This window comes from Salvelinus alpinus, chromosome 6 (genome assembly GCF_045679555.1).
Source record: "Salvelinus alpinus chromosome 6, SLU_Salpinus.1, whole genome shotgun sequence".
Lineage (NCBI taxonomy): Eukaryota > Metazoa > Chordata > Actinopteri > Salmoniformes > Salmonidae > Salvelinus > Salvelinus alpinus.
The window spans coordinates 10956550-10983103 of record NC_092091.1 but is presented as its reverse complement, the minus strand read 5'-3'; the positions used below and the strand labels follow the sequence as shown (position 1 = coordinate 10983103).

Sequence of the window (26554 nt, the reverse complement as noted above, 5' to 3'; positions counted from 1 at the left end):
ATTGCCTGCAATGGCAACCAGCTCAGTCCGATGATGCTGTGACACACCGCCCCAGACCATGACGGACCCTCCACCTCCAAATCGATCCCGCTCCAGAGTACAGGGCTCGGTGTAACGCTTATTCCTTCGACGATAAACGCGAATCCAACCATCATCCCTGGTGAGACAAAACCGCGACTCGTCAGTGAAGAGCACTTTTTGCCAGTCCTGTCTGGTCCAGCGACGATGGGTTTGTGCCCATAGGTGACGTTGTTGCCGGTGATGTCTGGTGAGGACCTGCCTTACAACAGGCCTACAAGCCCTCAGTCCAGCCTCTCTCAGCCTATTGCGGAAAGTCTGAGCACTGATGGAGGATTGTGCGTTCCTGGTGTAACTCGGGCAGTTGTTGTTGCCATCCTTTACCTGTCCTGCAGGTGTGATGTCCTGATGTAACGATCCTGTGCAGGTGTTGTTACGTGGTCTGTCACTGTGAGGACAATCAGCTGTTCGTCCTGTCTCCCTGTAGCGCTGTCTTAGGCGTCTCACAGTACGGACATTGCAATTTATTGCCCTGGCCACATCTGCAGTCCTCATGCCCCCTTGCAGCATGCACGTTCACGCAGATGAGCAGGGACCCTGGACATTTTCCTTTTGGTGTTTTTCAGAGTCAGTAGAAAGGCCTCTTTAGTGTCCTAAGTTTTCATTACTGTGACCTTAATTGCCTACCGTCTGTAAGCTGTTAGTGTCTTAACGACCGTTCCACAGGTGCATATTCATTAATTCTTTATGATTCATTGAATAAGCATGGGAAACAGTGTTTAACCCCTTTACAATGATGATCTGTCAAGTTAATTGGATTTTTACGAATTATCTTTGAAAGACAGGGTCCTGAAAAAGGGACTTTTCTTTTTTTGCTGAGTTTATAATATCCTGTACTATCCTACCAATACTCTCTATACTATCCTAATCTATATTATCCTAACCTATACTATCCTACCAATACTCTATATTACCCTAAAATACTCTATATTACCCTACCAATACTCTATACTATCCTAATCTATAATATCCTATACTATCCTACCAATACTCTATATTACCCTACAAATACTCTCTATACTATCCTAATCTATAATATCCTATACTATCCTACCAATACTCTATATTACCCTACCAATACTCTATACTATCCTAATCTATAATATCCTATACTATCCTACCAATACTCTATATTACCCTACCAATACTCTCTATACTATACTATCCTAATCTATAATATCCTATACTATCCTACCAATACTCTATATTACCCTACCAATACTCTATACTATCCTAATCTATAATATCCTATACTATCATATACTACCCTATCAATACTCTTTAATACCCTATCAATTCTTTCTATACTATCCATTCCTCAAACATTTCAACCTGAATGGATTTGTGAAGGAATTCATTCATTGTTTGGTGTCCATATTAGGACAGCCTCAGAGTACATTGTTTTCATAGTTATTTCATTAATTTCTCCTTTTGGCTACATTTTTGGGCTAATACATCTTTCACGATGTGTTCCTTTTAGTCTGCATATGCCCCTCCCCCTTCATTTACATAGGAATCACAACACAACACTGACTCACATGAGAAAGATCCTAAAACAACAAGCGGGTCGTGGTCTGATTTCAATAAATGCATTTTTATTGGTGATCACCAGGCTGTTTCCCTTTTACAATTAATCTGCGGTAGGCCTAGTTGTAGTTTTGCATTTTAGATTTAAAGAGAGAGAGAGAGAGAATTTTCTACAATCGCACTGAAGATGGTAACAGAACTAAGATTAATACAGCGACAAAGACCCAAGAACTACAACATGTTTTATTATAACAACATCTTAGGGCAAAACAATCACGCACAGCACAGTTATAATATATGTCATCCCAGTATCAGTTAAACAATCAGCTGTTTCAAATATACCATTTTAAAAGAGCATTTCCTGTTTTCATTTTCATGTTAATAAACAATTACATTCAGGATTATAACCAAATAGTTCACATGCAGAGAGATAAGATGGGACAATGATATATGTTCAAAAGAGTTCAATCTTTTTATGATGAGAGAGTTGGGGAGAATGGAATTGAAACTGAAAGCCGTTTATTTTTCATCTGAAGCTACCTAGTTATCATTGGCTATGTTTCTTTGTTCAAAGCTTGGGAGATTTTGATCATACACTTGATTAAAATCTGCTAAAATAACAAGAAGGATCATACGCTTCATAACATATCTATTTAGATTTTGTTTTAAGGTGTATATACATAGTTGTGTACAGTACATAAATGTACATGTATCATTCATTTGACTAATTCGTTATTTTTTTTCTGTCTCCAATGTGTTTTTCAAGTCATATTCAGGAAAAGTTTCAGCTGCAGTTAGTTTCTGTGTTATTGTAAGTATGTTTCTGTTTGTATAGGACACCAAGTCTTTGTGTTGTCATAAATGACAGTTTTCTCCTCTTGGGACAGAACCGCAAATGAAACAACAGCCACTGCAATGTGAATAAACTGTGCTATCCGTTTTGAGTTACAATCATTGTTCTAGAAATTAAATCTGAATACAGTAGTCTGTCTCTTCCTTAGGCTTTCCTCCACTGATATATCTCTTAGATATTTGCGTACAATTCTGTTTTGTTCGGGGGTTTTTTGTCCAGCAGCATTCAGTATAGTACCAACTGTACCAATGGTATTATTTCAGGTTTAGTGCATTCTGTAAAGTCATATTTTGTATATTATTTTTTTATTTAGCATTTCACAGCCATCTGCCAAGGCCCCAGGGTGCTTGATCCTAAGGCTGGGTATTTGGAATCGAACCACCAAGATGCTCCACGACAACTTAAAACAAAACTCAGACTTGAGGACAATACACCATATCAACCCATTCAGAAAACCCATGCCATAGACAGTATACGTTAAACAGCCAATCTTGAGCCTGGTTCAGATTTTCTACTTACCTACCCTGTACTAGATATAGAGTGCCAAAAAGGGGTAGAGAGACTTAGATTGATATGATCCGTTTAGAAACCGTAGTTCGTGACGACATTGTAATATATCCAAGGCCATGTATTTATACCTTCACTAACAACCTGTCGTAGGCTTAGTGTGGCCCCTCTATCCAGGGACATGTAGTTGCGCATACACAGCGATTTGATAAACATCCTCCATCTCTATCCCCGGGGGATAGAGATGCTCTCTTACTCAGCGTAGCAGCTATTCTGACCTTACTATTAATCAACATGACAAGCATTTCAACGCATTCGCAGTGCATACTAACTCTAAAGCTAACAAAATTGAGTATCTCAATAATACTGAAAGAAACCATTCAGCCGGAGCCGCGAGTCCGGCTAGCTCTGCCGCGTTGCTAGTCAGAGAGTGGGCCGGGCTAGGAACAGACCTGGGGGAAGCTGTCCTGCAGCCTATTATAGCAGCGTACATTTGAGTAAGTTGAGAGGGAAAAAAACGACAAAGATGGCAATGTTCTCAGGCTAGTGCAAGATGGCTACAGACTGTGGCTTTATGGGTTTAGCCTAAGAGGAGACTCCGTTAGGTTCTGGATCCGATAGAGGGAGAGAATGTTCCTCTTGCAGGTCGATGTAAAGGATGTCCGTGCGTCTGCAGACTATGAGTCATAGACAGTGTCTCCAGCAATATCTGTCTGCCCCTCCCAGTCCACTCTCTCTGGCCTCAAGCCAGGAGCCCCAAACACACAACACAGCAGCTCTAAACAGAAACACGTTAACATTTAAGAATCACTAAGCAAAAATGAATGCTGAAAATCAGACGCTTATTATAAAACACATTTTTAGCCAGTCTTTTCAAAAATACAATCTAAGAAATGTAAACAAAAGAGACAATCATAATTGTTAGTCCTACATGTAACTGAAATATTGAAAAACGATTCAAATCAATTTAAAAAATCTAATACTGACAATTTATACATCAATTCATTTAACTAATACAACTACAAAAAAACGACCAGAAAAGTACAATAAAACATAAAACAAACAAAAAAGTTACTCTATAATCTCTATGGAATTTAACACAAATCTGAATCACGTTTTGTAATGAGCTCCAATGAGCAGTGCGACAAAGTAAGAAGCTCCACCTCTGATTACCCACCGCAAACGGTAACTTTGAAGACACACTTCGTTGTCCCTGTCTCTCTGTGTGTGTGTGTCACTCAAGCACGTACTACAACGCAAAACGTCATTCTACTTGTAAGACCCGTGGTACACGTGCCACATCTCTCTCCACTACAATCAACAACATCACATTCATGTTCGTTTGATAAATATGATCTTAGGGTTGAAAAGTTGATTTTTATTAGATAAATATCTACCTTGCGTTATTGTTGGAACGTCTTCACATACAGTATGGAGCGTTTGCTCTAGCCACCTGTTCTAAAATCAAAGGCTACCATAGTTCACATTATGGTAAAGAACGCTGAATAAAAATAGCATCTGTGCTTCTCTCACTAGAACCACAGCCCCACTCCGAAGCTCCTCTTCTCCCCTTTGAAAAGTGCATTCTTGCTCTTTGACCACATTATTGTCTGATACATTTTCTGGGCGGCACTTTAAGATAGGGGACAAATGCTAACCAGCAATAAACTGATAAGAAACTGAATATAAAATGTGCTCGCTAAGCTGGCTACCGCACCTAGCTGCTCGCTAAGCTCACCTACCAACTGTGTGTATACAGTATACAGCATCCATCCACATGGATCAGACTAGATGCAGTATTCCTGGACAACAACTATGGATTTCTTTGATATTCTAAAGTGTTCTCCTCTCCACCATTTCTTGTGTTATCCCCGGATCCAGGTTCCCCTCTCTACAGTTTCTTGTGTTATCCCTGGATCCAGGTACCTCTCTACAGTTTCTTGTGTTATCCCTGGATCCAGGTTCCCTTCTCTACAGTTTCTTGTGTTATCCCTGGATCCAGGTTCCCCTCTCTACAGTTTCTTGTGTTATCCCAGGATCCAGGTTCCCTTCTCTACAGTTTCTTGTGTTATCCCAGGATCCAGGTTCCCCTCTCCACAATGCCTACTATAAAAGTAACCCTTCTCTCTTGACCAATACCTCAACCAGAAGGCGCATGAGAGCGATTGTCTACCACCGCAGTCATGTTTTTTTTTGTTGCACAAGAACACTCACACAACCTCCACACAACCCTGTCTTAGTGGGACGGAGTAGACTCTATTGCTGCATTCGCCATGGAAAATCAATGCAGTTTCCATCAATTCATTAAATAGTTTCATACAGACAGTATAATTTAACTGAAAACGGGAGAAAACATCAAATGTAATACATTCATCTCGGTTGCCTCTGTCCCGACCAATCAGCTGCATTCATTTAAACATCCTTCTCTAATGGGTTATAACACAATCTCTCCATGTATCAACATATCAACATACCAACATAGACCGTGATAATGGCTTCAGATCACAGGAGGACGGGCTCGTGGTAACGACTGGAGCGGAGTGGAATGGTATCAAATACATCAAACACATGGTTTCCATGGTTTCCATGGTGTTTGATGCCATTCCATTCACTCTGTTCCGACCATTATTATGAGCCGCCCCTCCCCTCAGCAGCCTCCACTGCTTCATATATTGATAAAGAACCATTACATCCAGCAGAAATATAGCTAATACAAGAGAACCATCTCTTTGCCCGGTGCCTACAGTGTAACGTTCCTTTTAGCAAACACACAGCCAAACGGTAAGGTATTGGAACATGTTTATAGGCTACTCGAGGGAGGAGTCTGAGCTAAATGCAAGAATCATGCTTCAGCTACCGAGGAAAAATAATTCATAAAAGCTAGCTAGTTATTTTAACTGAAAGTAGCACTTTCAGGCCCCTCCTAAAGCTTCACGACAAGCTATGTGGTAATAGTCCTCTGTAACACTAGTTGACGTAGTTAAGAGTACTGACAAAGTCAAACGGTACAGCATCTAGAGCTGCATCTTACGTAATATCTCCTAACAGGAGTAATGTCTTATATATCGAAAACAAAGCCTCAATTTAGGATACTTACTAAGCTACTACCATTATACAACATTGTGCGTAGTCTAGCGAGATCAAGTAACTGTTCATCTCGTAACGGTTTTGGACTTATTTTGGAGAGTGTTAACAACTGGCCGTGTCCGAATATCCATACTAGCATTCCTAAATAGTAGGCCGTTTGCGTATGTGAAATTTCGAAAAATCGAGTATTCAAGAAATGCCCAGATGTCATACTTATTTAGGCTGTTCGTCTGGTAGAATTTACTACACACTATTGAGGAAGTGAATTGCTCGTTCGACACCAGCTGATAATCAGATGTGCTTTACAAAAACAAAAAAAAATGACGTGGGACCAAGTGCGATAACACGTTTGATGATGCCTCCTCATTATGGACGAGTAGTATGTTGATATTTGTTGCTTGCTGCATACGTTTTTTTTACTAAGTACATTGTAGTATGTAGTACAATTAGTACGCAGTATACAGTTTAGGTAAGTAGTAGGCAAGCCAGATTTCGGACACAGCCACTGTCTTACCTCAAGACTGTTTTGGCACTTCCTTTGGATAAGCAATTTATACATTTTATTTTCATTTTGTATTTCTCTGTTGAGTTTAAGACAATAAGTAAGAGTGTTTAAGTTTCACATGTTGAATGTGACTTAACTGTGCACAATCTTAATGGAGCATTAGGCACTAGATGCCCCAACAACGCTAGACAAATCGATACATTGTTAAGATAGCACTTTTAGTTGGAAAGTGTTGTCCATTTAGATGTGGATTTGAGGTGCAGTACAGTGATTTGAAAGCTGAACTAGCTATTGAGAATTATCCTCATCACGGATGATGTGCGTGATCACAATATGTGCACGTTGGAGAGGTTATATGTGAAGAAAAAAAACTATATTGTTTAAGACCGAATCTAATAAAAAGGTGTTTTTATCGTGCAAGTATGTTGTTTAAATGGAAAGCATAATTGAAACAAATATACATCACACCTTTGTACAGCTACCATGTACCCTGTACTTTAGCTATGTTTCTGCCTGACATACTGTAGCTGGCTGTATGTCAGATAACATTGACCAGTTGGAAGCCAGTGCACATGCCGAAGACGGCAGCAAATGCAATGGAATCTTACATATGGGATGATAAAGAGTAGCACGGATGAGGGGAGGATGAAATAGCAACGGGTACAGAACTTAGAACTCAATCTTGCAGGCAGGGAAGGACTCGTCCTGCATGACCACTGTGCTGCTACTGGCCAAGACCATAATGTTCAGGTCCTGCTGTTTCTCGTGCGTCTGCTGGTACCAGTCCCGCGTCACCTCCGTGTCATGAGTAGGGATCAGAGTCACCTAGGTTAGAGATGGAGGACATGTAACAAGTCAAATTCACCAATACATTGATCAAACAATTAGCCGAACCGGCAAAATTAGGCAGCATAACGTCATAAAACATTTTTTTCCCCCCTCGTCAATAATATGTCATAAGAAGATTATAGCGAACCAGGAAAATTATTTTGAAGACGTCTGGTCAAATTACAACCAGATTAAGACGTGTTTTTTGTCGGATGCTAAATTAATGTTTTTCAAAATGTCATATTACAGCACAACCAGTAAACAACTGAACTATGATGTCACAAAATATGTCATACTGATGTTATAGCAACCAGTTTTGCCAACCGGGAATATTGAACAACATTGACAATTACACTACTGTTCAAAAGCTTGGGGTCACTTAGAAATATCCTTGTTTTTTAAATATATATATATATTTTTCCCCCCATCAAAATAACATCAAATTGATCAGAAATACAGTGTAGACATTGTTAATGTTGTAAATGACTATTGTAGCTGGAAACTGATGATTTTTTAATGGATTATCTACATAGGTGTACAGAGGCCCATTATCAGCAACCATCACTCCTGTGTTCCAATGGCACGTTGTGTTAGCTATTCCAAGTTGATCATTTTAAAAGGCTAATTGATCATTAGAGAACCCTTTTGCAATTATGTTAGCACAGCTGAAAACTGTTGTCCTGATTTAAAGAAGCAATAAAACTGGCCTTCTTTAGACTAGTTGAGTATCTGGAGCGTCAGCATTTGTGGGTTCGATTACTGGCTCAAAATGGCCAGAAACAAAGACCTTCTTCTGAAACTCGTCAGTCTATTCTTGTTCTGAGAAATGAAGGCTATTCCATGTGACAAATTGCCAAGAAACTGAAGATCTCGTACGTTGTCTACTACTCCCTTCACAGAACAGCACAAACTGGTTCTAACCAGAATAGAAAGAGGAGTGGGAGGCCCCGGTGCACAACTGAGAAAAAGGACAAGTACATTAGAGTCTAGTTTGAGAAACAGACGCCTCACAAGTCCTCAACTGGCAGCTTCATTAAATAGCACCCGCAAAACACCACTCTCGACTTCAACAGTGAAGAGGCGACTCTGGGATGCTGGCCTTCTAGGCAGAGTTGCAAATAAAAAGCCACATCTCAGACTGGCCAATAAAAATAAAAGATTAAGATGGGCAAAAAAACACAGGATACTGGACAGAGGAAGATTGGGAAAAAAGTGTTATGGACAGACAAATCTAAGTTTGAGGTGTTCGGATCACAAATAAGAACATTCGTGAGACGCAGAAAGAATGAAAAGATGCTGGAGGAGTGCTTGACGCCATCTGTCAATCATGGTGGAGGCAATGTGATGGTCTGGGGGTCCTTTGGTGGTGGTAAAGTGGGAGATTTGTACAGGGTAAAAGGGATCTTGAAGAAGGAAGGCTATCACTCCATTTTGCAACGCCATACCCTGTGGCCAGCACAGTCACCGGATCTCAACCCTATTGAGCTGTTGTGGGAGCAGCTTGACCGTTTGGTACGTAAGAAGTTCCCATCAAGCCAATCCAACTTGTGAGAGGAGCTTCAGGAAGCATGGGGTGACATCTCTTCAGATTACCTCAACAAATTGACAACTAGAATGCCAAAGGTCTGCAAGGCTGTAATTTCTGCAAATGGAGGATTCTTTGACGAAAGCAAAGTTTGAAGGACACAATTATTATTTCGATTAAAAATCATTATTTATAACTTTGTCAACATCTTGACTATATTTCCTATTCATTTTGTAATTCATTTAATGTATGTTTTCCATGGAAAACAAGGACATTTCTAAGTGACCCCAAACTTTTGAACGGTAGTGTACATTGTAACATTCACAATCTAAACGCTCAAATAATGATGTCAGTCTCAGTGGCTGTAAACAATGACATACATTGTCTAAAGCATTGTCAAGCATCTGTTTACACTACCAAGTCCATTTTACAAGTGATTCAGATCAGTGATTCTGAATATATCCCTCTGGATCCTGAGATTAGCAGTGGTGCAGAATGTCTCCACAGCGAGAAAACACAGGCTAAATGGAAATGTGGAGAAAAGTCAAAACAAATTTAGGAAAAACGTAGAAAACTGAATGTGGGGGAAAAAAAAAAAAGTCTAACAGAATGTACTAACAATGTGGAGAAAAGTCCAAACAAAATTAACTAACAATGTGGAGAAATGTCAAACATTTACTTAACAGCAGAGCCTGCATGTATGCAGACAGAGAGAGACCAAGGGAATGAAATAGAGCAGGCACCTGTAGATTGGAGCCCCATGTGGCCTTGCCCTCCAAAAGGGCATCCAGGACACCACGACTGGGCTCTCCACCGGCCGGGTCGTTGCCGCTCACCACGTAGTACGCAGCACGCACCCGCTTGAAGAACTCCTGGTCCACGTTCTTGGCACTGCAGTGGTTGGGCACGTAGGCCAGGTCCACATAGATTGGAGGCCCAGGGGGGACGGCTGAACTAGATTTCTGGGAGTTGGTACCTGGAGGAGGAGGGACCATATTGTAAAATTGGAGAAGTCTCTACTGACTTTAGAATGTCTAATGACTTTAGAATGACTAATGACTTTAGAATGTCTAATGCCTTTAGAATGACTAATGACTTTAGACTTTAGAATGTCTAATGCCTTTAGAATGACTAATGACTTTTCCCCTGTTTGAATGGGGGGGATTCAAACTTCTATGTCTATGTAAATCAGGAGTAAATTAGAATGGGGAAGTGTGTGTCATCAAGCCTTTTGGGGATGATTTTTGAAATTTAAAGGGGAATGGAAACACTAGGATTTAGAACACCAGCTAACTGTAACTGATTTACTTCCTAAAGTGTTTCCTTTCCCCTTTAAGGTTATAACGTATTGCATTGTTATCATCTTTGATGTTTTTCAAGTTTCCTCTACTACTGAATATGGAGTCATATCATCCTTCTTTATTTTTTACCCAAATTGCTCTTGACGCCGTTCACCAGGCCTTTCCCTGGAGCGTGTAGGTCACCCTTGGATCCCAGGCCCTCGGACTTCTGCGTCAGCCTGGAGCTCCTTTCCGTGTCCCTCCTTCTCAAAGAGGCCGATCGAGGCGAGGAGTCCTTGGAGGTCTGCTTCACAGGGGTGGTGGACCTCTTCCCCTTCCGGGCTGGGGACGCAGACTTAGGCTTGCCCAGGCCCTTCCGTAGGCTCTTGGTGGTCTTGTGATCCTTCTTGAGAAGTTTCTCAGTGCTGCTTTGGTCATTAGGGAGGGTCTCTGGGTCCACCATGCACACGTCAGGGTGTGGCGGGTGTGGGAGGGGGTCCTTCATAGGGGCAGGTAGGGGGTCGTGGGCCTTCGCAGCTGATCTGGGCGAGGGGGGTTGATGGCCCCCTCCGGTGGCGGAGGCTGATAGTTTATCCACCGGCAGGTGTTCTGCATCTTCGTCCGAGTCCAGGTTTCCCTCTGCTGTAATTGACGGGCACTCCTCGGTCTCTGGAGGTACGTCTGAGTCAGACTGCGACGCTAACGAGTCGCTCACTGATGTGGGAGGCGTCTCCTCTCCAGCTAGCACCACCCCGAGTCCAGTTGCCATGCCACCAGGAGGCATGGAAACTGGTTGCGACCCCTCCCCTGCTCCAGTAGCTCCACATTGAGTGAGATGTCGCTTCTGCTTGTGAGACCTCCTCTTGACCGAGTGTTGTTCGCGGTCGTCTTCATCCCCCTCAAGAGAGTGGTCGCTCCCTTTGTCCTCTTCGCCGTCATCGCTGGAGAGGGCGTGTGGACTGGGGTTGATGAAGGATGGGGAGATTTCTCCTTTGCGGTGTTTGTATTCACATGAGGAGTAGCTAGGGGGGGACGAGGAGGTAGCCTCCATATGCAGGTCAGTGGGACGACTGGATTCTCCATCTGTTTTGGCAGATGCCTTTGTATGGTGGGCATGTTCTGCTGTGGACAGAGGGGTGGGCTGGCCTGGAGCTACGCATTCTTCTTGACCATATTCTTCCTCTGCTTCTTCTGCTTCTTCCGTTTTGTACGCTTCCTCCTCCTCCTCTTCCCTGTCGTCTTCATATCCTGGAGGGGCGCTTGGGCATGCGCCCGGCCCTTGTAGGAATTCCCAGTCAGATAAGCTACTCTTTCTCCTTTCGGACATCTTCTCTTCCTGTTTCTCTGCTTTTTTATCCTCTACTTTCTCTTTCTCTCCCTCTTTCCTCTCCTTCTCTTTTTCACTCTCCTCATCAGTCTGATCTTTCTTCTCCTCCTCCTTCCCGTCTTTCTCCAATTGCTTTTCCTCTACCTTTTCCTTCTCTCCAGCCATCTCTTTCTTCTCATCCATATCTTTCTTCTCATCCATCTCTTTCTTCTTATCCTTTTGCTCTGGCATTTCCTTGTCCTCCTTTAGGGTCTCCACTTTGCTCTCCTTCTCCTCCTCTTTTATTTCCATCTTATCTTTCTCTTTCTTTGTCTCTTTTTCTTCTTCCTCCATTTTCTGATCAGATTTAAGCAGATCAGATTTAGGTAGATCTGACATTGTGGCACAAGAGGCTTTGCTTGCTCCACTGAAGACTTCTTGGGCACTTGTGCTAACCTCAGTAGGCCCATTGGAAGAGGCTTCAGTTGACTCCTGTGGTTTTGTCACCACATCAGATTGGGTCACTGTTGTGGTTGTACTGGAGACGATGGTGACCATGTGTGTCTCAGTCATGGACAGCATGCCTTCTTTTGGCTCTGTCACTGAAGATTTCTGGCATTCAATGCGGCATGGAAGAGTACTGTCCTCCATTTCATAAGTGTAGGACTCTTTGCTGCCCAGTGAGCTCTGGGATTCTCTGTCGGGAGAGTCAGCTCTTTGCAATGGGGAAACATCAAAGAGAGCCCTCGAAGTGGATATGGTTTCAGCAGGTTTGGACAGCTGGGAACTTAATGGTTCTGAAGCCCCAGCAGACATGGTTTTGGTTTCAACAATGCCCTCAAGTTTATGAAAGGTATCAGAGGTCTGACCCTTGTCCATTTTAGGGCTTGACGATGTGTCTTGTTGAATAGTGTCTTTGGCTGGAGTAGGTAAGACTGGAGAGACTTGTGTCAGACTGAATGTAGTTGTAGTTGTTGAGGTAAGCTTTTCAGAGGCTTCTAGGTACTCCTCTTTTAGTATTACCCCTGAGGTTGAGAGGATTGAGTGCTTGACTGAGGAGTCTTCATCTTTGAATGAAGAATACTCCACGGAAGCAACCTCAGAATCTGTCCTGTAGGGGGCACTAGACACTGTCACGGGAGTCTGTACCTCCTCTCGAAACTGGTGGCTGGTTGATAGAGAAGCTGAGGCAGATGGGAGGTAAGATGAAGGAGCTTCCTCTGGTTTTCGACTAGCGGTATCTGGGCTTCTCTGCCTCTCAGCTTCAATGTCTCCCTGACTGTAATGTTTATCTTCACTGGACTTGGTGGGCAGAGATAGGTCAGGACTGTCAAACCTCTCCTCCTTTAACCCCAGCTGGCTGTCCTCGGAATACTCTGAGGATTCAGAAGGATATCCTCCAGAACCTGTTTGTTGCATCGCAGTGGAACTGCCAGACTGGAGTGGCGAAGCACCAACTACATTCTTCAAAAGGGAATCTGTAGTATCTACCAGTGGAGGGCTGCTTGTGGTCATTGAATGGGTAGGTTCCTCCTTTTTGAGGAGGCTGGGTTCGGGTGAGATGGCCTTCTTGTCCTCTTCTTCTGTAACAAGAAGTTTATAAGGTGTGGTATCATCCGATGTAGTTTTACAGATTTCTTTTTCAGACTGCTCTCTCGCACCCTTCTCCACATCTAGATCACTGGCTTCTTCTTCTTCTTCCTCCGCATCTTCACCGTCCTCATCTTCATCAACATCTTCATCATCATCATCATCGTCATCATCATAATCCTCTCCTACCACCAGTAGCCTCTTATATACACTGTCCGAAGTGTCTTCTCTTTCAGAATAGCCCATTGTAGATTTACTGGTGATAGAGCTGCCAATTTGAGTGTTCTCAGATGCAAGAACATTATCGTCTATGAGATGTCCTGAATATGCGGCCAGGGGGGCAGCAGTAGCCTGATTTTCCTTTTCCTTAGGCAAAACTTGATGAGGTAACATGTCTTTCTCCGCTGGTGAGTAGCGACCAGAGGGAGAGTCTCCTCGCTCACTATCAGATGAATCCAACTTGTCTTTCACTGGCTCATCTTTTTCCTTCTCTGTTGTCTGCTTCTCAGGGACGTCTTCAAAAGGCATGGCAGTAGCTGAGGCTTGGGCACCAAGGTTGGATTGGCCCCATGACAGAGAGGCTGTTTCCTTTCTGCCTGACTGGACTGGCAGATACTCCTCTATACTAGGAGATGCTCCAGTCTTGTCCGTCTCTCCTGTAGATGTTTGAGGGGCCGACCAGGCATCGTCCTTCATTTCATCTTTCTCAACTTTTTCAGGTTTATCTTCTTTGAGATTGAAAGGTAATGAGCATGGCTCTGCTGGGGTGGTTTTGTTGTCTTGAGTCTCTGAATATGCAAAGCTGTTTTCCACGTGTGGTGTAGCATGTCCCTCCTTCCTATCACTCTCTTCTTCTTGACCTTTCTCTTTGTCATTGTGTTCAGGGAAGGCACTTGAGCTACAACTGGGGCTTCTCTCGCTCTCTGTGAAACGTGGGGGAGTGTAATCAACGCTGCTGAATGACAGCGGTTCCTCTTTTTCCTCGTCCTCTGAGTCGAATGCAGCTGCACCAGCGTCTGCCTGTCTAGTTCTCCTATTATCATCAATGCCAATATGTGCCGACCGATCAAACTCTCTAGAAACCGCACGGTCTTCTTTATTGTCTGATGCCTGGTCTTTCGAAATGGGCTTTTCATAGGGTTCATACTTAGAAAAGCCCTGATTTTCTTCTTGCAAGCTCACACTGATCGCCTCCTTCTCTGTTCTCATTGTGTCAAAACCTTCCACTTTTTCAGAGGCGCTGTCTGCTTTTGTAGCATCGATGTGGCCCACTTCCTCCGGAAACTTCGCAGAATCTTTATCCAAGAGAAAATATGAACAAGGTTGTGTGTGTCCCGGGGAAGCAACTTCCCGCTCTGTTTCTAATTCCCTCTCAGCTTCCTTGCCTGGTTTCTCCTCTCCTTCTTGAGAAACATGCTTCGTCTTTTCATCCGTATTAGATGCTTCTTTGCTTGTTGTCATAGAAGGCAGCAGTGTTTCATGCTGGGTGGATTCCTCCACACCTGCCTGGCTATCGGTGCTCGAGAGAGTGGAACTTACAGCCTGGCTGTCAACGCTTGATAGTGTTGAACCTACTGCCTGGCTGTCAGAGCTTGATAGTGTTGAACTTATAGCCTGGCTGTCAACGCTTGATAGTGTTGAACTTATAGTCTGGCTGTCAGAGCTTGATAGTGTTGAACCTATAGCCTGGCTGTCAACGCTTGATAGTGTTGAACTTATAGCCTGGCTGTCAGAGCTTGATAGTGTTGAACTTATAGCCTGGCTGTCAGAGCTTGATAGTGTTGAACTTATAGCCTGGCTGTCAACGCTTGATAGTGTTGAACCTATAGCCTGGCTGTCAACGCTTGATAGTGTTGAACTTATAGCCTGGCTGTCAGAGCTTGATAGTGTTGAACTTATAGCCTGGCTGTCAGAGCTTGATAGTGTTGAACCTATAGCCTGGTTGTCAATGCTTGATAGTGTTGAACTTATAGCCTGGCTGTCAATGCTTGATAGTGTTGAACTTATAGCCTGGCTGTCAGAGCTTGATAGTGTTGAACTTATAGCCTGGCTGTCAGAGCTTGATAGTGTTGAACTTATAGCCTGGCTGTCAGAGCTTGATAGTGTTGAACTTATAGCCTGGCTGTCAATGCTTGATAGTGTTGAACTTATAGCCTGGCTGTCAGAGCTTGATAGTGTTGAACTTATAGCCTGGCTGTCAGAGCTTGATAGTGTTGAACTTATAGCCTGGCTGTCAGAGCTTGATAGTGTTGAACTTACAGCCTGGTTGTCTGATCTTGATTGTGTTGAACTTATAGCCTGGCTATCGGTGCGTGATAGTGTTGAACTTATAGCCTGGCTGTCTGTAGTGATGGAGTCTGAGACTGGTTCTTCTTTGGTGGTAGAGATAGCAGAGACTGGTTCTTCTTTGGTGGTAGAGCTAGCAGAGACTGTATCCTCTTTCAAGGTAGGGAAACCAATGGTGGGCTCTTGGCTGAGATGGGGTCCTGATGTGGTCTCAGTTGTCCTGGTGTCCTTTTCTAGTTCAGGGGAGAGTCTATGTTGTTCTTTATGCTGCTCTTTGATGTCTTTCTCAGGAGAGGCCTCCCGTTTCGGTAATGAAGACGCAGGCCCAGTGGTCTGTTCAGAGTGGCGGTCCTTCGTTTGGTCACTAAGCACATTCTCTGATGGCTGAGTTGAGAGCAGATGTTGAGACATGATGTCGTGCTCTGATTGTCTAGGTTCCACTGATAAAGGTCTTGAGCCTGCACCAGCCATGCAAATGGATTCATCTTCCTCTTCCTCCTCCTCATCTCCGTCTGAGTACTGAACCTGAAATGTAGACTCGAGCTTTATCGCAGACGTCACCTCTAGTTTCTCTACCGTTCTTGTCTGTGTGGTGGTGTGTTCTTCCTCCTCGTTAGCAGGTTCAATCTCATGAGAATCATATTTTTCGGTCTCTTCCTTGCTCTTCTCGTCTTTGACTTTGTCAGCTGTTTCATTTTCTTTTGCTCTCTCCTCGTCTTTGATGGGTTCAGGTTCATAACTTTTATCTCTATCTTTCTCATCTTTCACGTCTTTGAAATCACTAGTATCTTCTTTCTCTTGCTCCTTTTCCATCTTCCGTTCTTTACTGACATCAGCCACATGAGTATCATCTTTCTCTTTCTCCATTTTCTCTTCCTGACTGACTTCAATCTCAAAAAAAGTATCCTTCTCTTTATTCTTCCCCTGGGTGTATTCAGCCATGCATGTATCACCCTTCTCTTTCTCTCTGGGCTCTTCTTTCGTCGGTTCACTGTCAAGGGTATCTCGCTCTTTTTCTATTTTATCTTCTCTTATCGGTTCAGTGTCAAAAGTATCCTTTTCTTTCGTCTCATCTTTCATGGGTTCAGCCACAAAGGTATCTTTGTCTTGTACTATTTGTTGTGTTGTGGTGGAGTCTGAGGCTGGCTCCACTTTAGAGGTAGAGATACAAGAGCTGAGCTCATCTTTAGAAGTTAATATAGTCTCTATTTCTTTCTGGTTCTCTTCTTTCATAGGTTCACACTTATCCTTGATGAGCTCGGCCCCACAAGTATCTTTATCTTCCTTGATAGTTTCAGCTTCAGTAGTACCAACCTTTTCTGTTTCTTTCTTCTGTACCTTGATGGGTTCAGTGTCAAGAATGACATATTTTTCTTTCCCATCGTAATCTTCCTTGATGGGTTCAACTTCATGAATATCACATTTTTCCTTCACTTTCAAATCTGTATCTTCCTTGATGGGTTCAGTGTCAAGAATGACATATTTTCCCTTCACTTTCGAATCTGTATCTTCCTTGATGGCTTCAGCTTCAGTAGTAGCAACTTTTTCTGTTTCTTTCGTATCTTCCTTGATGGGTTCATCTTCATGAATATCACCTTTTTCCCTCACTTTCAAATCTTCATCGTCCTTGACGAATTCAGCATCATGAATGTCCTCTTTTCCCTTCACTTTCAAATCTTTATCTTCCTTGATGGTTTCAGTGTCAAGAATGACATATTTTTCTTTCACTTTCCCATCGTAATCTTCCATGATGGGTTCAACATCATGAATATCACATTTTTCCTTCACTTTCGAATCTTTATCTTCCTTGATGGGTTCAACTTCATGAATATCAAATTTTTCCTCCACTTTCGAATCTGTATCTTCCTTGATGGGTTCAGCATCATGAATGTCCTCTTTTCCCTTCACTTTCGAATCTTTATCTTCCTTGATGGGTTCAGCTTCAGTAGTACCAACTTTTTCTGTTTCTTTCGTATCTTCCTTGATGGGTTCATCTTCATGAATATCACCTTTTTCCTTCACTTTCAAATCTTCATCGTCCTTGATGGTTTCAGCTTCAGTAGTAGCAACCTTTTCTGTTTCTTTCTTCTGTTCCTTGATGGTTTCAGCTTCAGTAGTACCAACTTTTTCTGTTTCTTTCGTATCTTCCTTGATGGGTTCATCTTCATGAATATCACCTTTTTCCTTCACTTTCAAATCTTCATCGTCCATGATGGTTTCAGCTTCAGTAGTAGCAACCTTTTCTGTTTCTTTCTTCTGTTCCTTGATGGTTTCAGCTTCAGTAGTACCAACTTTTTCTGTTTCTTTCGTATCTTCCTTGGTGGTTTCAGCCTCATGTGTGTCATGCTTTTCTGTCTCTTTCATGTCCTGTTTTATGGGTTTTACATCAGAAGTATCATCATCATCATCCTCACCGTCGTCATCATCTAAGAAGCTACTCTCCTTCTCCTTTGGGAATTTAGCCTTACTGCACACTTTGGATTCTTTCTCTTGATGGTCATCATCGTCTTCCTCATCACTGTGTCCGAGTATAGCCTCGCCACTAGAAATGTCTTCCCGTAAAGACTCCTTTCCTAATACGGAAACTTCGTCTTTCCTTGTGACTGACTCAGAGGGAAGAGGAGTTGTCTCCTGTTTCGGTTGGATCTCATCTTTGGAAGCGGAGAGACCATCTTTTTCTTCCACTTTTGTAACCGGCAAGTCTTTTTCAAATGATTTCTCCCCAGATGGTGGTGCATCTGACTCATGTTGACTTTCTTTCTGGATGTCAGCATCTAGTTTTCCATTATTACCTTCTTGATCTTTCTTCGCATCCTCATTGTCTGTTTTGGTGGCTGAATCATGAACGTCCTCCTGTGTTTGATGCTCCAGTCCTGGGAAGCTCTTGGTCTTTTCTTCCACAGGCGACTGATGAAGAGGAGAGTGAGTTGGAGAGTGGGTTGCACTGGGAGGTCCAGACTGTGTGGGAGAGGCCATTTTCACAGTGCTATCGTCTGGACTGAAGCACCGCTCTTCACCTTCTGAAGTAACTGAGTCTGACCTAAATGGCTTTGAGAAAGAGGGTGGAGGTGAAATAGGTTTTGAAGGCACTGCCGTTGAGATGTCTTCTTTGGACTTAAAGAGCTGTACCTCCTCATCAACTGGTGGGTGATCCAGCTTCAAATCCTGAACCGGTTTGGAGACGTGAGACTCAGAGGCAGGCAGCTTTTCCACATCCCTTTCTCTATCCTGGAACGCTTGAGGAGAGGCAAAACGCTCCTGTAGTTTTTCACGTGAAATGTCAACGTTAGGAGTTTGGTCTTCTTCTTCTTCTTCCTCTTCATCGTGAGCCTTGATGACCTTATCCTCAGTCTTCACATCAGAGACAACAGGAAGGCACTCCTCAGATGGAGGTGACTTTAAGCACTTGTCGTCCTCCAAGGAGGATGTTGGTGAGATGGTCCCAGCCGAGTGGAAGTGTTCTTTCCCATGTGTGGCCTCGGTTGGAATTGCCAGGGGAACGCTGTTAACAGTATCGTTAACCAGTGAGCTTTTGCCCGTTTCCTCAGTCTGAGGTGTAGTGACGGGAGTAACCAATTGGTCCTCTGCAATAGAGGTAGGAAAGGAGGACAATTTATCATACTCCGTGATGGATGTGGCTGAGGAAACAAGTTCTTCCTCAGCCAAGGGAGCAGACATGATGTTAGTGAATACCGACACTTGTTCCTGTCCACTAATGAAACCTTTGGCTGTTATAGCTGCGGCTTGCATCTCCTTCATCCCGTGGATGGTGTCAAAGGAGCCTGTCTGATCTGGGACAGAGATGTCATATGTACCCACTTCGTATTGGAGGTGTGGTATCCTGTCTTCCGCCTCCTCGTGAATCTCCTCATCCGAGATGGTCTGTTCAGTTTCGGAGTAGCCCGGAATGGTTTCGTCTTGAATGAAGGAGATGGGCTCGGCAGCAGCGGCTCCTTGCAGTGTTGATACTATGTCGGCTGTAGCGCCTCCAACATTTGAGATGTAGCCTTCCTCATCTTCCTCATCCTCATCTTTGGCTCCAGCAGTCTGTTCGGCTGCTTTGCTTTCCCAGTTCTTGGCCGATGTTTCTTTCTCTCCCGCTTCAGGTTTGTCTTTGACCTCTTCATCAGCTATCACGTCTAAGTCTTCTACCTCTTCCAGCTCGGCCTTTTCAACAACATCTTCATCTTCCTCTTCCTCCTCCTGGGATGAAGGCCTTCTGCTTTCCTCTTTAGCCATAGCTGTGGGCTTTTCAGCTTTCTCCATTTCCTCCACCTCATGTTTCCTGTCTAGTCTGTTATCTTCTCCTTCCTCTTCCTCCTCCCCTATCCCCATATCTTCCTCTTCCTCCATCCCTTCCTCTACCGTTTTCCTCTCTGCTATCAGGCCTTCTTTTTCCTCCACCTCATCGTCCTCAATGGCAGCTCCCTCATCCTCATAGATATCCACATCCTGTGCTTGAAAGTCTTCTTTATGCTCTTGTGCTACTTTGTCCTCTTTTCTTTGAGATTCAGTCTCAAATTCCATTGCTGTGGCTGCTCCCTTCTCAGGAGACTTTGTGCCCGTTGGAGTTTGAGAGACAGTTTCCTGTTCTTTCTCCTCCTCCTGGGTAGGGGATTCGGTCACGCTTTCTTCTGCTGGTGTCTCCACTGCACTCTCTGGTGGCTTGGTAAGATCCTCTGGAGTGGCGGAAGCAGACATGCCCTCAACAGCCCCATTCTGTAATGGCTCAGGCTGAATGGTATCTGCTGCTAGTTCCTCAGATTTGGGTTCAGCAGGCTCTGCCTTGGCCGTTTTGACTTTGCTTTTGTCGGTTTTGGGTTTACTTGACGCTTTTGCCCTGTGCAGGGTCTTTCTGACCTCTGGTGTGAGGGGTTTTAGGTCAGGTTTAGTTATCTTTCTCAACTCTGGTTTGGACGTGTCCTTTTTCTTGTCAACTTTGGGGTCTTTTTTTTTGTCTTCTTTTTTAGCTGTGTCATCTTTCTTGACTTTTTTGATTTCTTTCTTTTCCTTGTCTTTTTTCTCATCCATCTTGGATGCCCTTTCCTTTGAGTGTTTTTTCAAGGATTTCTCCTTCAATAGTTTTTTATTTTCTGGTCCATCAGTCTTGGATTTTAGTATTTTTGTGGGTTTTTCATTCTCTTTCAGTTTCCTCTCTTCCTTCACAGAGTCACTCTTTGCCTCTGTGGTCGCCGAAACCTCATCGTCTGCTTCTTTCTTTGGGGCTTTGGTAGTCTTGGGAGATGATTTGAGACTCTCTTTGCTGTCTGTCCTTTGCTTCAGCTTTGTCTGTTTTACAACAGCGGGTGGAGCTCCTGAGGCAATGTCTTTTTGTGTGGCTACCGGGTATCGCAAGAAGTCAAGGTGCTTTAATTTCTCCAGCCCCTCCAGGATTTTGTTTTGCGGTGCGTTTCCAGGGAACAGCACTCTGACAATCTTTTCTGCGGGATTGGCAGGAAGCCAGACGACTAATGCTGTAACTGACGTCAGGTAAGGTACTGATATTTCTCCCTCTTTTCCATTGGGGAGCACAATGCCAGTTTTGGCCTTGCTGTTACCCGCCCACTTTTGCATGAGAAACTGCATCTCTTTACTGTCCTTGACGGGGTTCAGAACATACATGTCTAACTTGCCCACTCCCATCTTATGGAAAAGAGTTAAAGGCTCAATAGGGTTACTGACCAGTCTACAGAGAGGCTCCGGCTTGATTCCCAGTTTGTTGAGGTACTGCAACGTGAGTGAGGCCTCCTCGATGCTACGCTTGACCTTTAGGTTTGATTCTGGCATACGTAGCTTCTCGGGTACATTGAAGAAGATCACACCAAGCTCTGGAGAGATCAGGTTCTTCATCCAATCACTGTAGCTAGCAGAGCCTTGTGACTGTTCCTCTTCCTGCTCTGCTATTTTCCTCTGAAGGAGCCCGTTGATGCCTGGCAGATTGTCTGCACCGATGTGAGTGAGTAAAATCGAGTCGATGCGGTCCAAGTGTCTGACCAACTTCCAGAAGCATGATTTCCTTTCAGAGCCTCCATCCACTAGGATGTTGAAGCCGTTGACCGCAAACAGGGCCGAGTCGCCCCTCCCCCCAGGGAAGACATAGCAGCAGGGCCTGGACAGTTTCAGGAAGCCTCCAGATGTGGGCGGCTCCAGGAGGTCAAAGGGCGAAGGCACGTCCACCGTCTCGGAGATGTACTCCGTGAACTCTGTGACTCCCTCCATCTTGGGGAGCACAGGCTCGGGGTTCAGTCTGTACTCAAGGAACTCCCGTAAGTGCTGCTGCTGACCCAGGGAGCTCCAACCCACCTCCGATCGGCAGGACACAGTGAGTGTGGCCCGCTGCTCGGGGGCCGCTTCGCCCAGCAAATCACTGACCTACAGGAGAATGACAGACAGAGACAAGCCCCAAGGTCAGAGGTCAGTGCTGATGTATAAAAATTGCTCAATGACTTTGTTGTTTTGATTTTCATACACAATTCCAGTTCATGGGAGTAATATTTAAGATACATTTTTCATTAGTAATCTAATCTTCATTAAAAGAAAACATAAGCTTTTCAGTACTACAGACTAGAGTCAACAATGCCAGAAAAGGCTGTTCTGAACAGGAATTGACTGTTCTGAACAGTAATAGCTTACCCCAGGATCAGCAAAGACTTGTGAGAAGCTCTGATAGGTGAAAACCCCACTTTGGAGAAGCAGATCACCGTGGTCTGAGTTCTGCCCACTCAGGACCAAGAGCTTATGTCCTGCTGAGTCTGTGACAAGAGACTGGATCTGGGCCAGAGAGCAAGACAGAGGATAATTATAGGACACAGCACAGGGTAAAGATATATATTTATATTGGTTAGGGCCAGTGGTTCCCAACTCCGGTCCTCCAGTATCCCCAACAGCACACAATGTTATTGTCGCCCCAGACAAACTCTACCTGATTCAACTCATTCAGGGCTTGACGATTAGTTGACAGTTGAATCCGGTGTGCTTGTCAGGGGCTACAACAACAAAACATGTGTGCTGCTGGGGGTACTCAAGGACTGGAGTTTGGAAACACTTGGTGAAGCTCTGAATTTAATCAAATGTTTTTCAATTTCGTTAAGCCGTTATGGTATGCCACTTAAATCACAGTGAGAGAAAATGGTTTTCTTTCAGGATGTTTTAATTTTTTAAATGTATGAGATTCTAAATCATCATGACAATTAATGTAAAAACAAAATGCATGTAATGATTGATAGGTCTAAATATAGCACAAGACTAGATTTTCCTAAATGTATTTTAAAATCTTGAAAACGCACCTCTAAAGCAACCGTATCCTCGGATGGGTTGACTAACACCACAGTCTCTAGGACATCACTTTTGTGGTGGAGAGTCCGTTGTCCTACAGGGGCGAGAACATCGAACAACATGAGGAGAGAGGACGTGTTTTGTCAATATCGTTCATGTACTTGCTTTAAAAAGGGTTCCTTTCAAATCCTTCTAGACATAAGCAACATTGGCACAGGTCAACAACTTAAGAGGCTACTGAGAATCTTGGCAGAGTCTGAGCAGTCTGCCCCAAAGACATCCTGCTGGAGAGTATCCAGTCTTTGAGTCTGGGAGATTTAGTACTGCATGGTGCCTGTACAGTATGTGGGCCAGACGCTTATAGAGACAGTGCGTCAAGGCAAGAACAAAAGTTGGAAAAGGAAATAGGTCACCAAATGTCTACTGGCTGTGGCTTGAAATCAGAGCTTCTTAGAACAGAACAAAGTTGAGAACAGCTATTGGTATTGTCATGCAAGGGAATTGAGAATTGGACAATACCGAAGCTACATTTGCATGGCTTGGTAACGTATCAACATTGGCCGAATATTTCAGAACGTATGGCAATCACCATCACAAGGGCTGCGAGCATATGGTTTTCAGGTTATTGGTCAATATCACAGACACTTAGGTATGAAGTCACTGACATAAAGAGAGAGGGCAAATACGATAAATCATACGAGGCTACTCAGTACATATGATGTTGAACGTCCCTGTCAGCATTTCTACTCATTAAAGTTCAAAAGTGTGACGATAAGCATTTCATTGCCTTTTGTTTAAGGACCAACGCAGACTCTAATAGGGATTCCCATACATCTCCTGAGTTTTTCCGTGCTGCGGCCATTTTGGTATCTGCACTGTCATCTGTTTGCTGTGAAAGACCTCTGCAGAGAGTCGGCTTCATGTCGCCGGGCAACCTGCAAGGTAGTGATTACTGGATTATCGACTGAGGTGAGTCAGGGTAAAGGATTAAGGCCTGGATTCAAGCCGTACACCGGAAGATCCATGTTAAAATGTAAAAGGTATTTTCCGATTGAGCTGACCTTTGCAGCGTTTACCGTGTATGCAGTCTCCGCGACCGCAGCAACGCTGCCTTTAATTGTCAATTGTGCAATAAATCGGATGTTCAAATCCAATGTTATTTGTCACATGCGCCAAATACAACAGGTGTAGACTTTACAGTGAAATGCTGAATACAACAGGTGTAGACCTTACAGTGAAATGCTGAATACAACAGGTGTAGACCTTACAGTGAAATGCTGAATACAACAGGTGTAGACTTTACAGTGAAATGCTGAATACAACAGGTGTAGACTTTACAGTGAAATGCTGAATACAACAGGTGTAGACTTTACAGTGAAATGCTGAATACAACAGGTGTAGACTTTACAGTGAAATGCTGAATACAACAGGTGTAGACTTTACAGTGAAATGCTGAATACAACAGGTGTAGACTTTACAGTGAAATGCTGAATACAACAGGTGTAGACTTTACAGTGAAATGCTGAATACAACAGGTGTAGACTTTACAGTGAAATGCTGAATACAACAGGTGTAGACTTTACAGTGAAATGCTGAATACAACAGGTGTAGACTTTACAGTGAAATGCTGAATACAACAGGTGTAGACTTTACAGTGAAATGCTGAATACAACAGGTGTAGACTTTACAGTGAAATGATGAATACAACAGGTGTAGACTTTACAGTGAAATGCTGAATACAACAGGTGTAGACTTTACAGTGAAATGCTGAATACAACAGGTGTAGACTTTACAGTGAAATGCTGAATACAACAGGTGTAGACTTTACAGTGAAATGCTGAATACAACAGGTGTAGACTTTACAGTGAAATGCTGAATACAACAGGTGTAGACTTTACAGTGAAATGCTGAATACAACAGGTGTAGACCTTACAGTGAAATGCTGAATACAACAGGTGTAGACTTTACAGTGAAATGCTGAATACAACAGGTGTAGACTTTACAGTGAAATGATGAATACAACAGGTGTAGACTTTACAGTGAAATGCTGAATACAACAGGTGTAGACTTTACAGTGAAATGCTGAATACAACAGGTGTAGACTTTACAGTGAAATGCTGAATACAACAGGTGTAGACTTTACAGTGAAATGCTGAATACAACAGGTGTAGACTTTACAGTGAAATGCTGAATACAACAGGTGTAGACCTTACAGTGAAATGCTGAATACAACAGGTGTAGACTTTACAGTGAAATGCTGAATACAACAGGTGTAGACTTTACAGTGAAATGCTGAATACAACAGGTGTAGACTTTACAGTGAAATGCTGAATACAACAGGTGTAGACTTTACAGTGAAATGCTGAATACAACAGGTGTAGACTTTACAGTGAAATGCTGAATACAACAGGTGTAGACTTTACAGTGAAATGCTGAATACAACAGGTGTAGACTTTACAGTGAAATGCTGAATACAACAGGTGTAGACTTTACAGTGAAATGCTGAATACAACAGGTGTAGACTTTACAGTGAAATGCTGAATACAACAGGTGTAGACTTTACAGTGAAATGCTGAATACAACAGGTGTAGACCTTACAGTGAAATGCTGAATACAACAGGTGTAGACCTTACAGTGAAATGCTGAATACAACAGGTGTAGACTTTACAGTGAAATGCTGAATACAACAGGTGTAGACTTTACAGTGAAATGCTGAATACAACAGGTGTAGACTTTACAGTGAAATGCTGAATACAACAGGTGTAGACCTTACAGTGAAATGCTGAATACAACAGGTGTAGACCTTACAGTGAAATGCTGAATACAACAGGTGTAGACTTTACAGTGAAATGCTGAATACAACAGGTGTAGACTTTACAGTGAAATGCTGAATACAACAGGTGTAGACCTTACAGTGAAATGCTGAATACAACAGGTGTAGACCTTACAGTGAAATGCTGAATACAACAGGTGTAGACTTTACAGTGAAATGCTGAATACAACAGGTGTAGACTTTACAGTGAAATGCTGAATACAACAGGTGTAGACTTTACAGTGAAATGCTTACCTACAAGCCCTTAACCAGCACTACGGATTGAACAGATCCCTATGTTAAGGGATAAAAAGGCTGGCCTAGGTGATGAGAAGGACAACCTGATACTTTTGATTCAAAATCAGGAGGGATACTTTTGATTCAAAATCAGGATGGATACTTTTGATTCAAAATCAGGATGGATACTTTTGATTCAAAATCAGGAGGGATACTTGATTCAAAATCAGGATGAATACTTTTGATTCAAAATCAGGATGGATACCTTTGATTCAAAATCAGGATGGATACTTTTGATTCAAAATCAGGATGGATACTTTTGATTCAAAATCAGGAGGGATACTTGATTCAAAATCAGGATGAATACTTTTGATTCAAAATCAGGATGGATACTTTTGATTCAAAATCAGAATGGATACTTTTGATTCAAAATCAGGATGGATACTTTTGATCCATTTCCAAAATATAAAGTTTGCATTTGAATAGCTACCCCCACACATCACAGGTATTATGCATATTAATGTAAACAAATGAATAAAAATGGACGTGTAAATTAAGTGATCGTCATGGCAATGCTGTGATTGGTTGGAGTCAGTCAGCTGACCCAGGAGGAACAGAATCATTGGCTGATACAAAACCAAGTGAAACTTCTTCTGAATGGTGGAAGTGATAATGAGCTTTCGTTGTCAATGATAAAGTAAGCTTTGTTACTGTTAAATGCTGGCTATATCATTACACCACTGATGAACAGACAGTCTTATTAGCAGTAGCAGAGGATACAATTACTACTGAAAGCTAATAGAACTTGGAAAGTGGAAACCGACCAGCATAAAAGGAAAAAAAGGAATATGAACATTT

At 43.0% G+C, this 26554-nt stretch overlaps 1 protein-coding gene across 2 annotated transcripts in view; it reads right to left on the bottom strand.

Moving 5' to 3' along the window:
- Positions 1 to 1651: 1651 nt before the first annotated feature.
- The window catches only part of LOC139578129 (microtubule-associated protein 1B-like), a 92197-nt gene continuing 67294 nt past the window's right edge, over positions 1652 to 26554 (bottom strand). For both annotated transcript variants that reach the window (XM_071405373.1, XM_071405374.1), the window contains 5 exons: positions 22659 to 22741; positions 22006 to 22143; positions 10341 to 21744; positions 9654 to 9886; positions 1652 to 7382 (listed from right to left, as the gene is read on the bottom strand). In XM_071405373.1, the coding sequence (XP_071261474.1) occupies positions 7227 to 7382; positions 9654 to 9886; positions 10341 to 21744; positions 22006 to 22143; positions 22659 to 22741 (12014 nt within the window). In that variant the 3' untranslated portion in view covers positions 1652 to 7226. The remainder of the gene's footprint in view (positions 7383 to 9653; positions 9887 to 10340; positions 21745 to 22005; positions 22144 to 22658; positions 22742 to 26554) is intronic.